Raw genomic sequence first — 12,629 nt, 5'->3', positions numbered from 1 at the left:
AATATCAATCAGTCGCTCCTGGCGCTGGGCCGCGTCATCACGGCTCTGGCGGAGAGGAGAACTCACGTCCCGTACAGGTGCGGCGCCCGCACGCGCACGCCCGATGACAGACGTCGATGGTGGAGCTGACCTGGTTGTTGGCCCACTTCCTGTAGGGACTCCGTCCTGATGCGCATCCTGCAAGACTCGCTGGGGGGGCGCACCAAGACCACCGTCATTGCCACCGTCCCGAGCGTCTCCAGTGAGCTTGAGGTGCGTTTGTCCCACCGTGCTCAAAAAATAAATAAAATACTGAGATGGAGATGACATGGACTTGGACTCCAGTTCATTTGAGTCCACCACGAGGCAAAGGAACCGTCCATCCAGACAATTTTTTTGGCCTTCAACTGCACATAATGGCTCATCTGGTTTCAAACGACATGTATTTTGCATTGCCTGCAGGAAACGCGGATCACGCTGAAGTACGCCAGCAAGGCCAGGAACATCATCAACGAGCCCGAGGCGGACCAAACGGTCACAGAGCGGGTGCCCATGGAGGTGAGGCCGGCACCGCGGCACACGCCGGCACACGCCGGCACACGCCGGCACACGCGGCTTCCAATCAACGACACGCCGCGCTGTTAAGCCTCTGATGCACAACATGGGGCGAAAGCGACCCGGCCGACTTTTTGGTTTGGATCAATTAATTCCCTCTTTCGGTATTCAAGATATTCCCTCCAGTCACTTGTTTTTGAATCGGAAGCATTTTTCCATCACTACCCTTCGGACGGGTCAACGTGGGTCTAAAATGACCCACGTTCATTTTCGATGTTCGGTCGCACGTGGGGGAGTTTATTATTTTTTTTAACGATGTCACTTTGATCCAAAATGTTCGTATTTGCTCTTCCAAGTATGCAGTTGGGTTTTGACGAGCACCGCTCACGATGTCCGCTTTTCCTTTGTGACGGTCTGAACAAGACGCCGGGGCGTCAGCGACTGAGCTCAGTCGATTGCTGAGCCAAGTCCCCAAAATACATCTCTGTGCGTGTGTTTGCATGTCGATGTGGATCGGAAAACATTGTCGTGCTTTTGATTTTCTTGATCCAGGGAGCTGATGAAGAGGACTCCTCTGATCAATCTGCAGGGGAAACTCCGACGTTCGCTTTGATGTGATGACACGAGACCGTATTATCCCGTCTGCGATGCAAATGGAAAAACACTTGTAGGATACTTCATGACCCCCTCAACTGAGTTTATCTTGTTTAGGTTGGCCTTGTGTGATGAATTGGGGCCAAATTGGGGGGAGAAAGTGTTTCATTGCACAAAAATGTTTCCGAGAAGAACTGCACACAGTTCGATAGAAGTGCAATCTAAAATATAGCACGAGCAATATGTTTGTCGAATAAATGTCATCAATTAGCAGTGGCTGTGCTATTTCCAATGGTTGCAGGTTTTCCCGTATGTTTATTCAGCACCCTGACAGCAGTCGGGAGGAACGAGCGGCCGTATCTCTCCTTCTTGCAGCGCGGGCGTAACAGTCTCTGGCGGAAGGAGCTACCCGGTGCTGTCAGGGCGGGCTGGAGGGTATCTTTTCATTTTGCGACCAGCCTAGGCCTACTCATTGCATGCTTTTTTTAAAATTGTAAAATACTTTGTTTCAGGTTTCAATAGTCACTGCAAGAATCTATATCTATATCTACAGTATATGTCTATATCTAGTGCTGTCAGGCAATTTAAAAAATCGTGTGATTAATTAGGGTCTAATTCATTAAATTTTAATCTCATCTAAAAATGACTGAGAAAACCCCTATTTTCATTTGAAATTCGTGACATTATTGAAGCAGATCAAAAGATCAAAGAAAAAGTGGCAAAAAAACCCCACAAGCAAACATATCAATCTTAGCTGATGATGAAAAAGAAAAAAACGGTCACAAAACATGCATTCAAACGCGATTCTTAGTGCCGCAAAGCGTGGTGGGAGCTATTCTGTCGCCATTACATTCAATATAAAATGGCTTCCACTCTCGCTCTTTACTTATTTAATGATATTATGGAAAAAATTAAATGACATTCTTCCACCTTTTCCAATCTTCACGATGTGTTTTAAGAGGTTTTTGAAGTTGTACGCATTTCTAAATTTGAATGGTCTGCGTGTATTACAACATACGGTCGCGGAATGCTGGGCTGGAAACTATACCTTCCCAGCATCCATTGCGGCACCCACGAAGAATTTAAATCGTGTTTAAATGTCTGTTTTAGGGACATTTTTTCTTTTGTCATTGCTTTTATTGTGTCATTTATTTAGTCATTGCTTTTATTGTCATTTTTTACTCGTACTTTATTCAATTTGCTATTACTAAATGTGATAATTCCGAATTAGATGTGACACCTGGACTGTAAAGGGTATGACGATTAATCAATTGCCAATGCCAATCATTTTGAAATCAAAATCTGACGCTTGCTGCAAATAAAGTGATTGGATTCCCCACGCGGGGGCAGTGCGCTCACTCCTACGCGGGGCGCGGCGGGCGGTGCGCTTACCTGCCCCACTTGCCCCCACGTGCCCGCCCCGCCCCGCGTGCCCGCCCCGCCCCGCGTGCCTCGCTCGCCCTCACTAATGCGGGAGCACCTGTCACGCACCCGTGTCACTGCTCGCCTGATATGACATCCCTCGCCCAATGTGGCTTCGCTGCCTCGCGAGGCGTGACCAGCTCGACCGCCGATAGAAGGGCCTTCTTTCACAGATGCAAATTTTCTTACAATATATGCTTCCAAATCCTGCTTCTAACGCCACCATAAACGCATTTTACCCTCCATTTGAACTCATTTGCTCATTTGCGCTCGTTCCGAGGCGGAAGCTTGAGTTTAAATATACTTGAGATGTCGGCAGCAGGAGAAGCATATATCGTACTCCAGACTTGTTTACGCGAAAACAAGATTTGTGCTTAAAATCCTTTTCTCGCAGCCAAGAGAATGGAGAGGCGCGGCGGGCTGTTTTTGCAGAAGTTTGGAAGGACAGCACACAGCCGGTATGATTTGTCTTGATTAGCCAGCCGCGGGGAAGGGAATCAAGTTGATTGACTCCAGTCGGACTTAAGTGGACAACTTTGGGGGCATTTTAAAGTTGTTACCGCAGCTCCTGGAACCAAAGTGCTGTGGCTAATCTGCGAAAACATTGTGACTAGATTGGACAGGATTTGCTTGGTTTTTATTTTATATTTTTTAATATGGATTGATTTGGGTCATGCTCGTTCCTTGAATCTTAAGACTTAATGACCAGCAAATTGGTGACCTTTATGACATGTTTTCTTTCAAGTTGGAGTGACTCAAATTGGGGTTGCTCTCTTAGGCGCTTTGGTGTCACTACAGTGATCTGTGTTTGATTTCGACACTTGAGGAGTGAAAATGCTTGCGCGTGGAAACTTGCTCACGCTGTGGATTTCGCTGCATTTCGGCGTCTCGAGCAGCTTTCAACTTTGAGCTCTTCGGTAAGTTGAACCAAACCAACACAAACACCATCAATGCTTGTGTGTTGCAGCTGAAACTTGATAGTGGGTGAATTGATCCAAAAATAGTGATTACAATGAAGGCATTGCCGATGATCAATATAAGAAGGGACGTGAATAAAATTAATTGGACTAGAATTGAACAAAATACAGCTCAGCTTGAATTGATGATAAACACGTCGGTGTTGACTGCGAAAGGGATGCTTGTATTATACATTCGTGTCATTTTTAGTCAGCTTTTATTGTCATTTTTTACTCGTACTTTATTCAGTTTGCTATTACCGAATGTGATAAATACAAATTTGATGTGACACCTTGACTGTAAACGGTATGACGATTAATCAAGTACCAATGCCATTTGATACAGTGGATCACAGTATTCTGCTGACTCGTTTGCAGCACTTGGTAGGCATTGGCGGCAGTGCTCTTGAGTGGTTTAGGTCCTATTTAGCTGACAGAACCTTTTGTGTCAGCCTTGGCTGCTCTGAGTCACGCGCTGCTCCCCTGTCATGTGGTGTTCCACAGGGCTCAATTCTGGGGGGTATCTGCTCCCATTGGGTTCCATCTTAAGGAAACATGGTATTCCCTTCCACTACTATGCAGATGACTGCCAGATCTATGTCCCACTGAGCAAGAAAGATGCCTTCTCATTAAGGCCACTCCTATCCTGTCTGGAAGAAATCAAAACCTGGATGGCACAAAATTTCTTGAAATTCAATGAAAAGAAGACAGAGGTGATATTGTTTGGTCCCAGTGGCCCTTGTACATTCCATCCTGTAGACTTGGGCCCCCTGTCTCCTTATCTTAAGTCAACAGTCTCAAACTTGGGCCTTAAACTGGACAGTGATTTCAAACTCGATCGGCAAATTGGTGCCGTTGTTAAATCCAGCTTCTTTCACCTTAGACAGCTGGCCAAAATAAAACCTCTCCTCTCACATGAACACTTTGAGACAGTAATTCATGTCTTTGTCACATCCCGGCTCGATTACTGCAATGCCCTTTACTTTGGAGTCAGCCAGTCCTCCATTAAGCACCTTCAGCTGGTCCAGAATGCCGTTGCTCGCCTCTTGACTGGTACTCGTAAGAGGGAGCACATAACTCCTACTCTGGCATCCCTTCACTGGCTCCTTATTCATTTTAGAGTTATTTTCAAGATCCTCTTATTTGTTTTCAAATCTCTGAATAATCTCGCGCCACCTTACCTCTCTGAGCTCATCCGCCCCTACTGTCACGTTCCGTATTTGACAGCAGGGGGCAGGCGTTCTTGCTTGCCGCCTGCACACCTGCCACCCATTTGTTGACTATTGCACCTGCTATATCTAGGCACTCCGACAGTCAACTCACTGCCGGAGTATTCCACGCCGTGCCATTTGCTATCGCCTATTCCTTCTCGGTTAAAACACAGATTTGATGACTATAGACTATTATTGCGTGCTTTGATATTCCTCTCGAGTTTGATTTAATATTTTGCCTAAGAACTTTCTCCTTGCCGTTTTTGTTTCGCAAGCGTTTTCTGTTTCCTCGTTATTATTTCCTGGTCCTCTTTTTGACCAGCGTTTTCTGTTGTCCGTTTAGACGGTGATTTTGTGTTATATTAAATCTCATTTTTTGTGACAAAATACTTTTCTGTGTCTGCTATTTCGGGGATCCACTTATCTCTAGTAGTTGCGCACGAAGCGATTATTCTGTCGCTTCGGGCGCAACGTGACACCTACACACCTGCCCGGCGCCTCAGGTCTGTGGACCAGACTTTACTAGAAGTACCAAGAACTAAACTGAGGCTCAGAGGGGATCGAGCCTTTTCTGTTGCTGGTCCCTCTCTCTGGAATGACCTCCCACTGAACATTCTGCAAGCCTCCTCGCTGCCCATCTTCAAAACCCTCCTCAAAACTCACTTGTATTCTTTGGCATTCGACTCAGCATGACTTAGATTTGCTCTTGGTTTTACTGTTTGGTGCTTTCTACCGCCTTTATTACCGATTTGTCTTACTGTTTATTGTGCATGTTAAATTGCTCCATGTACAGCACTTTGTATGCAGCGATGGCTGTTTCAAAGTGCTCTATAAATACTGTTGACTTGACTTGACTTGATTAGTACAGTGCATTGACCTTACGCTGCATACATATCAAGGATACGAGTGCCGGTACATGTTCAGCGGCTTTCCATCTGTTTGTGGGCGTGTGATTTCCCAGCGAAAGGGGCAGCGGCTGTCGAATAATGAGGAGCGAAAGCCCGCCCCCGTCATGTTTATTGATCCGGCAACGGAGGCCCTCCCGCAGGCAGCCAGGCAGCAGTCGACTCCGCCGGGCTCGCTGACTATGGCGCTCCCGCTTCGTCTGCGTCTCCCCGTGAGAATCGGCCGCCAGCCGCCTCCCGTCAACATCATCACCATGCCACTGGAACCTTAGCGGTCTCTGCGCAGAGCGAGTACCCATGGCGATGGAGGACGAGGCTGACAAGCGCGGGGCTTGCATCGACAGGCAGCCGGATACGGTACTCCACCGATCCGGGCTCAACCACGTCGGAGGTCGCGGTTGCCGCACCGGAGCTTCCGCCGCCCCAGCCGGGATACGAGTGCTCAAGGCAGGTGATATTTGCAATTACGTCCCCCTTCCTTTGCTTGTGCACTTAGTGACTGCTTCAACATGCCCTCGTTGCAAGGCGTCGTCTTACATGACAGAGCAAAGTGCATGGGATACTCGTAACATTATGTAACGCGCTCAAATCTCTATACCCACGATGAGGGGGGATCATGTTTATGATGATTTATCCGTGGATCGTTCAAATCGCGCCCTGAATTGCGGGCAACGTGCACAAGCATGTCACGCCGATTTAAAGGCGCGATGGCCACGTAAAGACCACTTAATTAGGAACACCTACTCCATTGTGATGCCACAAAAATAATGCTCAGTTTGATGAACACTGTCAGGTTGTAATTTGTATTAAATCAACATTCTCTGAACAGCGTGATCAGAACTGTGGCCGTAGTAAGGTGGCCAAAATATTAGGGACACCTTGCATTGTAACACAGCCGCACCGCACACAATAATTAACATATTAGATGACTGTATTATTCAAGATTGTCATTGAAAATTGACCGTCTCACTAGATTTATTGTTTGGGCAAGCATGTTTATTCTCACTGTGGTTGTGAGGTGCACCTAATGTTGGCCAGTGGCATCATCCAGCGAATGACATCACTTTGTCAGTTCAAAAGGAATATTGAGGAAATATTTGTATAGTGACTTGAAACTAAACTTACTTCTCAACAAGCAGCAGTTTGGCCGATTGTGAACAATTCTTCTACGAAAAATAAAGGCTTCAAGCTGTTTTATTGCCAATCCCCGTTGAGGTCAAACGAAACATAAAATAAAGAGAATTGGATAGCTTTGCCTGAGTAAAGTCTGTTTAGCTAATGCTAGCAAACAATCCAAAAGGCTACAGGTGGGTTCACCCTTTCAGTGACGGATATACACAAACGGTGGAGCAACACATATCCACCGACAATATAACAATACTCACAGCCATATATTCCTTACCCTTTGCATAAAATGACTTTTACTGCAGCCGAGTCAATTGTGAAATGACTTCATTTTCATTTTGCATTTCGAGTGGCTAGAGTCGGATACATTTCCGCAATGCCTCATAGAGCGAATTTGCTCACAGCTCGCAGGTCTGTCCCTGTGTGGCTCCGTCCCAAGTTGGCTGAGGCCCGTTATTGTTCCACAGACCGGTGGTTGGGGACCACTGTTATATAACATTATTGGTCTGACCTCCGGTATATCGCATATGAATGTGGTTCAATGTGTCGTGATGATCTCCCAACAGAACAAATGTCATCAACGGAGGTCAGCACACCAATCATGGGACTTGTAACTTGACAGCCTTGCCCATGAATATTGTGAGTAGGAGAGGCCAAGGCGCATCCTTGACAAACGCCAATAACGGTGTGTTGGTTTTTGTGTTTACGAGTGCACAGTCATGGTGCGGCTCTACGACACAAATGCTGACATTTTAGAGTGGAGATGCAATTTAAATGAAAATGAGGGGGAGGTTAAGAAATGGATGCAGGTAAGTGAAATTACAATATTGTCTATTTGTGGAACAGTTTGCCCATTTTGATCCATGCCTCTTAACATGGATTTCAGATTTAACAGTGTCTGGTCATTGAGGGGCGGGGGGGGGGGGGGTCTCTTAAAAGTGTGAAACTGTACTTATGGGAGTCGTATTTTTTGTGGGATTGTGGAAACAGTGTTCATGGGGGAGTTTGAAACAGTCTTGAGAACTGTCTGTGGTCCACCACATTTGCATATGATCCCATAATATAGTCCACTTTAGTTGAGAAGGCAGTTCACAGGGGGACTTTGAAACAGTACCATGAACTGTCTGTGTTCCCACCACATTTGTGCAGGTTCCTGCAGAAACATGTACCTATTGGTCTTTGAAGGGGCACGGGGGATAGTTAACACTTCTGCTATGTTGACGGGTGAAATTGACCCAGTTTAACATGAAGGAAATATGACGTGTTATGAATATGGATAGTTATGGTGCTAATTTTTGATCCGAAGCCCTGAGTGACACTGACCCAAGAATATTATTCCCCCCACTTAGAAAGAAACATAACATGAAGATTAAGTAATTGGCGAGAGTGAAATTTAACATTCAAATCAAATGCACTGTCGTTACAATTGTACATTTTTTCCTCTACTGTTACTTAAATGGTTAAAATGTTCAATATTTGGACCAATGGCCACACAAAGCAGTCAATTTTTGGTACAGTGGTTGCCTGAGGTTTTTACAAGTCATGCTCACGGGACTGTATTCTTTATCCTCAACGAAGAGCATCTAATGTTACTGAAGCTTAGTGAAGAGCTAGGATGGCTCCATCAATGTCATTATGTCTGTATTCTACTGCCCCCGGATGGCACGCACCAGAAGGAACAGCACGATGGCCATTGAATTAAAGCACAAAATGTGGCAAAAACCTTTTAACTTGTTCACATTCTATTTAATTGCATCATTATTTTGATTTTTAACGTGTTCGTTTGTGTGTGCGTGCCCACAGCGTAACATGAAGCGAGTCGGGAGTCACGGCTGCATGACGAGAAAGACCCGATTTGGATCCCGGGAACGCGACTGGCTGAAGAGCGACACCAAGCGGGGTTGCGTGTGTCTGTACGGAGGCACAGTGGACCCCCAGATACCTGCCTCTGGACCCCAGGCCTCCTCCACTCCCCAGCCCGACCTGCAGCTGGTACTCTGCTCCACCAGCACCACAGTGGAGGAGATGTGCGCTCAGAGGGACGGACATGGCCTCTTTGTTCAACTACACGGAGATCTGCTAAGGTAAATTCGTATTTATCTTTCAGATGTTGGGGCGCTGCTATTTCTCTATGGGCTCATTAAAAACGGCAGATCAGCTGAGTGGCTCCACTTTGTAGTCCTGTGCTGATGCACTTAAATTGCTTCTCTGCCTGCCGGTAAGACATGATTCCATTTAAAATGGAGTACAGAAATCGCCAAGATTTATAACCAGGATATTACTGAAATTGGATTTCAGTTGTACTACTGCGATTCAGACTTCATGGTTAATTTTTGATAATCGAGGCTCTCCTAATGCTTTCTCTGGAAAGCTGGTTTCTAAGTCTGCAAAAACTAATACACGATATCTTTTAGTCTTTAAAAAGCATTTAGACCCCATTAAAAAAAAAACTCTTCAACTGCTTTGCAAAGTATCGCATTTATGGCCAAGTAAAGCCTTTTTCCAGCAAAATATTACACTCGTAATACTGTATTTTTATTTCAAAATCCTGTACAGAATTTTTTTTCTGCAACTTCAACTCGTATCACCACTGTATAGTGCACCCCGCATACTCATAATTCGGTACCCGCAGTGTCATCTATTTGTAGCTTTATTGATTTATTTAATTATTATCATGCTTTTTTTTTAGTTTACAATGAAAACCATCCATCCACCCTTCCACAGAAGCGAAAAGTTTAATTTGGCAGCTTGGTGTCGAAGTGCTGCCTCCGCATGCGAAAATGCCTCTCTTTATGGAGACTTGCTTTTCTCTTCGGACTCTGAGCTATTTGCAAAGGAGTAGCCACTTGCCGAGTCCGACCCTCGTCGTCATGGAAATGGAAGCCTATTGGCACATCAAACAACGGGGATGAGCTGTGAATTTTTTTTTATTTTATTTTATTTTTTTACATGAAATCCTCCAAACTAAGTGTTACAACTTGTAAATCTTCATCCTCTGTGCATTTTAACCTTTATCAACTTACCTGGTAACTGTTGTGAAAAAAAAAATACACATGATGTCTCCTTTAATAGAGAACATCCATCCAGCCATCCTGGTCATTGTTCTATTTCTGGGGATTCTCCAAGCCAGGCAACGCCAACCGGTCAGTCCCGGGCCAATCTCCGGTTTCCTCCCACTCGGTCATGCCCAAAACGTTTTCCAAAAGGGAGACTCCCAGAATTCTGGATCGCCTCCTCACAGAGAGGGCACACTAGGACAAGTGGCCTATTAAAGCAGCCTGACGAATACATTGAGGTCAGGAGCCTCATCCATCTCCACTTTGTGTGGACGGGCTGCAAGAGCAGGACCTTGTGTCACTTTTGAGGGCTATAAAATGTCCCCCCCCAAAAATCACTCTTCAAATGCATTTAATATGCATATCCCATTTGAATAAATCACACTTTTACCAGGACCTTTCTTGTAGGATAATTTAAGCTGCAGGAAAATGTCAATCTCTAGCATGAGCTTGCTTACCATCACCAGACACAACATTAGGTCCCCTTACTTCATCATACATTCTACTTTTACAAAGATAATAATGTGCAATTTGGATAGACACTGTCAACGAGCTATATTTATTTCACAATATATTTATGATTGAGATTGTGATTAGCATATTTATTGACAATAAGGGGGAGTGGATAAACAAGTCTACACACCCCTGCTCAAATACACGCAAAGACGAACAACCATCCGCGCTTACAATCCCACCTAGGGACAATTTAAGAGTGTTCCATGAACCTGCCGTGCATGTTTTTGGAATGTGGGAGAAAACCGGAGTACCTAAAGGAAAGCCACGCAGGCACGGGGAAAACATGCAAACCCCACACAGGAAGGCCGCAGCCGGAATCAAACCCTGCACCTCTGCACTGCGAGGCGGATGTGCTAACCAGTCGTTCACTGAGCCACCCATGGAAGTACATTTCAATCCAAAGTATAACATTGAATATAAAAGTGTCATTTAAATTGAAACATCTATACTGTGTGTTTTTGTCAATCCCAGCTGGGCTTTTGCCGGATGGGGTGTTTCATGTTTTTTTTATGCAGCAGCTTTCCACTTGTGCAAATATTGCTCTATTTCTAATGAAAAGTATTACACAATGAAAATAAACTCATTTCCCTCTCCAATGAAACAACAACACGCCGCTTACTGTGAGGTATTGAGCTCACCCACTGTCCTAATAATCCTCCCCCCAAAAACCTCTTTGCGCATTTATTGTATTTACGATTCCTGTTGTCATCCCGGTTTGTGCCACAGGAGGTTGGAGCCTACCGAGCGTCCACTCCAGATGCTTTACGACTATCTGGCCGTTATGGGCTACGCCGACCCGGTGCGAGTGCAGCAGGAGGCTGCAAATTCAGACCTCAGCTGCTTGATCCGTTTCTACAGCGGTGAGTACCAACCCACGGGGCCCATCATCATGGCTGTCATCATCATCCATCTTCATTGTTTGCTCATGATAGAGGTCCCGTTTCCTCTGATTGAGGGGACGAACGTGGCCAGCCAAATAAAGGTTGAGTAGAGTCACACCCTTGTTGCGTGCTTTGCCATTGTTATCATTAGAAAGGCATAATTGTCCACATAGTTCTCGTATTGGATCTTGTTCAAATGTGCGTGTGTGTTTAATGGTGTGGCCGGTGTAGTACTCGATCTTTAGTGAAGTAGTCATTCCTCATGTTGCTGTATTTAGTCCTGATGTAGGCTGCCTTATTAATGTCGATTTCTCTTTTCTTTTTTTTTCCTTTTTTTTTTGGCATTGTCCATTTTTGGTTCACGGTACATTTTTTTTTGTCTGGCAATGGGGAGCCAAACAAATCATGTAACATGTTAGCCGCAGTCATCTGTTTTCCCTTTGTAGCTGAAGTGAGCTTATCAGGTTTTGAAATCAATATTTTTTTTGTTTATTATTGTGAAGCCCTCACTGTTGGGTTCCCATGTACTGCATCATATTTATAAACTCAAGTAAATCAGTTACTTCCCCCAAGGGCGATAACAAGTTTTTTCACCAATCACGTTTCTTGGCATTCTTAGAGGTCTTAAAAACCTCATTAACCTATCTCCTAAAATATTTCATTTTCTATTTACACAGTGCATTTTTTTGGATGTAAGCCTCTCTATTTTTTTCTAATTTTTATGCACATATATTTAGATACAGGAGGTGCTGTTGCTGCTGAGTCAGTGCGACCTTTTAAATTTTTTTAACATCATACACAAGTAAATGTATTGCTGTATCATCAGATTTAAACGAATACAATTGCCTCGGTGCATTTCAATGAAGAGCCACCATTGTGGTTTATTCAACCTTCTTTTTGTGTATATATTGAATAGAATAGAATATGCCTCGCGTTAATGTGTTTTTAATTTTTTTTATATTTTTGTGCAAATCCAAATCGGAATTCTGTGCTCTGCTGAGTCCCATTGTAGTATTTTCCATCCATTCATTTTCTAAACCACTAACTCTATGCCCTGTTGAAATTGTATTTTTTAAACCAAAAAATAGCACTCTATCATATTTTACTTTTGAAAAGAAATACATATAACACAATTTTATTAACATGATTATTTGAGACTCCCTGTGTGTGCGACCGGGCCACCGGGTGGCAGTATAACACAGTCATGCAGCTACAAACGAAAAAAACCTTCAGAACTACTTTCAGTGACTCTATAAACTGGAATAATATTCCTCGTTTCTTGCAGAGGATGAAGAATATACTGTATGTCTGTGTGATTTGTGAAATTGTCTGTCTACATGTGTCGATGCACCTTTTGTGTTCATATAGCCATTGATTAAAAAAAGCCTATAACTATCTACCTGTGCTATTGGTTAGCCCATCTATGGCA

The 12,629-nt window shown here is 44.4% G+C and overlaps 2 protein-coding genes across 4 annotated transcripts in view; both read left to right on the top strand.

Moving 5' to 3' along the window:
• On the top strand, positions 1–1,401 carry LOC147207584 (kinesin-like protein KIF11-A). Its single transcript, XM_086106188.1, has 4 exons — positions 1–77; positions 156–252; positions 442–537; positions 1,087–1,401. The coding sequence occupies exons 2-4, from the start codon at positions 169–171 to the stop codon at positions 1,150–1,152; spliced, it is 246 nt and encodes an 81-aa protein (XP_085962314.1). The 5' UTR covers positions 1–77; positions 156–168; the 3' UTR covers positions 1,153–1,401.
• A 4,208-nt stretch (positions 1,402–5,609) lies between these two features.
• The window catches only part of phlpp2 (PH domain and leucine rich repeat protein phosphatase 2), a 43,568-nt gene continuing 36,548 nt past the window's right edge, over positions 5,610–12,629 (top strand). For 2 of the 3 annotated variants that reach the window (XM_086106949.1, XM_086106948.1), the window contains exons 1-3: positions 5,610–6,069; positions 8,551–8,831; positions 11,046–11,179. In XM_086106949.1, coding sequence (XP_085963075.1) covers positions 5,920–6,069; positions 8,551–8,831; positions 11,046–11,179 — 565 coding nt within the window. In that variant the 5' untranslated portion in view covers positions 5,610–5,919. Of the gene's footprint in view, positions 6,074–8,550; positions 8,832–11,045; positions 11,180–12,629 lie in introns of all 3 variants that reach the window. The other variant, XM_086106950.1, reaches the window with a different exon arrangement.

This window comes from Hippocampus guttulatus, chromosome 3 (assembly GCF_054856545.1).
Source record: "Hippocampus guttulatus isolate MCC_2025c chromosome 3, RoL_Hgut_1.0, whole genome shotgun sequence".
NCBI classification, from domain to species: Eukaryota; Metazoa; Chordata; class Actinopteri; order Syngnathiformes; family Syngnathidae; genus Hippocampus; species Hippocampus guttulatus.
The sequence above is the reverse complement of the archived record's forward strand: the minus strand, read 5'-3'. Positions and strand labels throughout refer to the sequence as shown.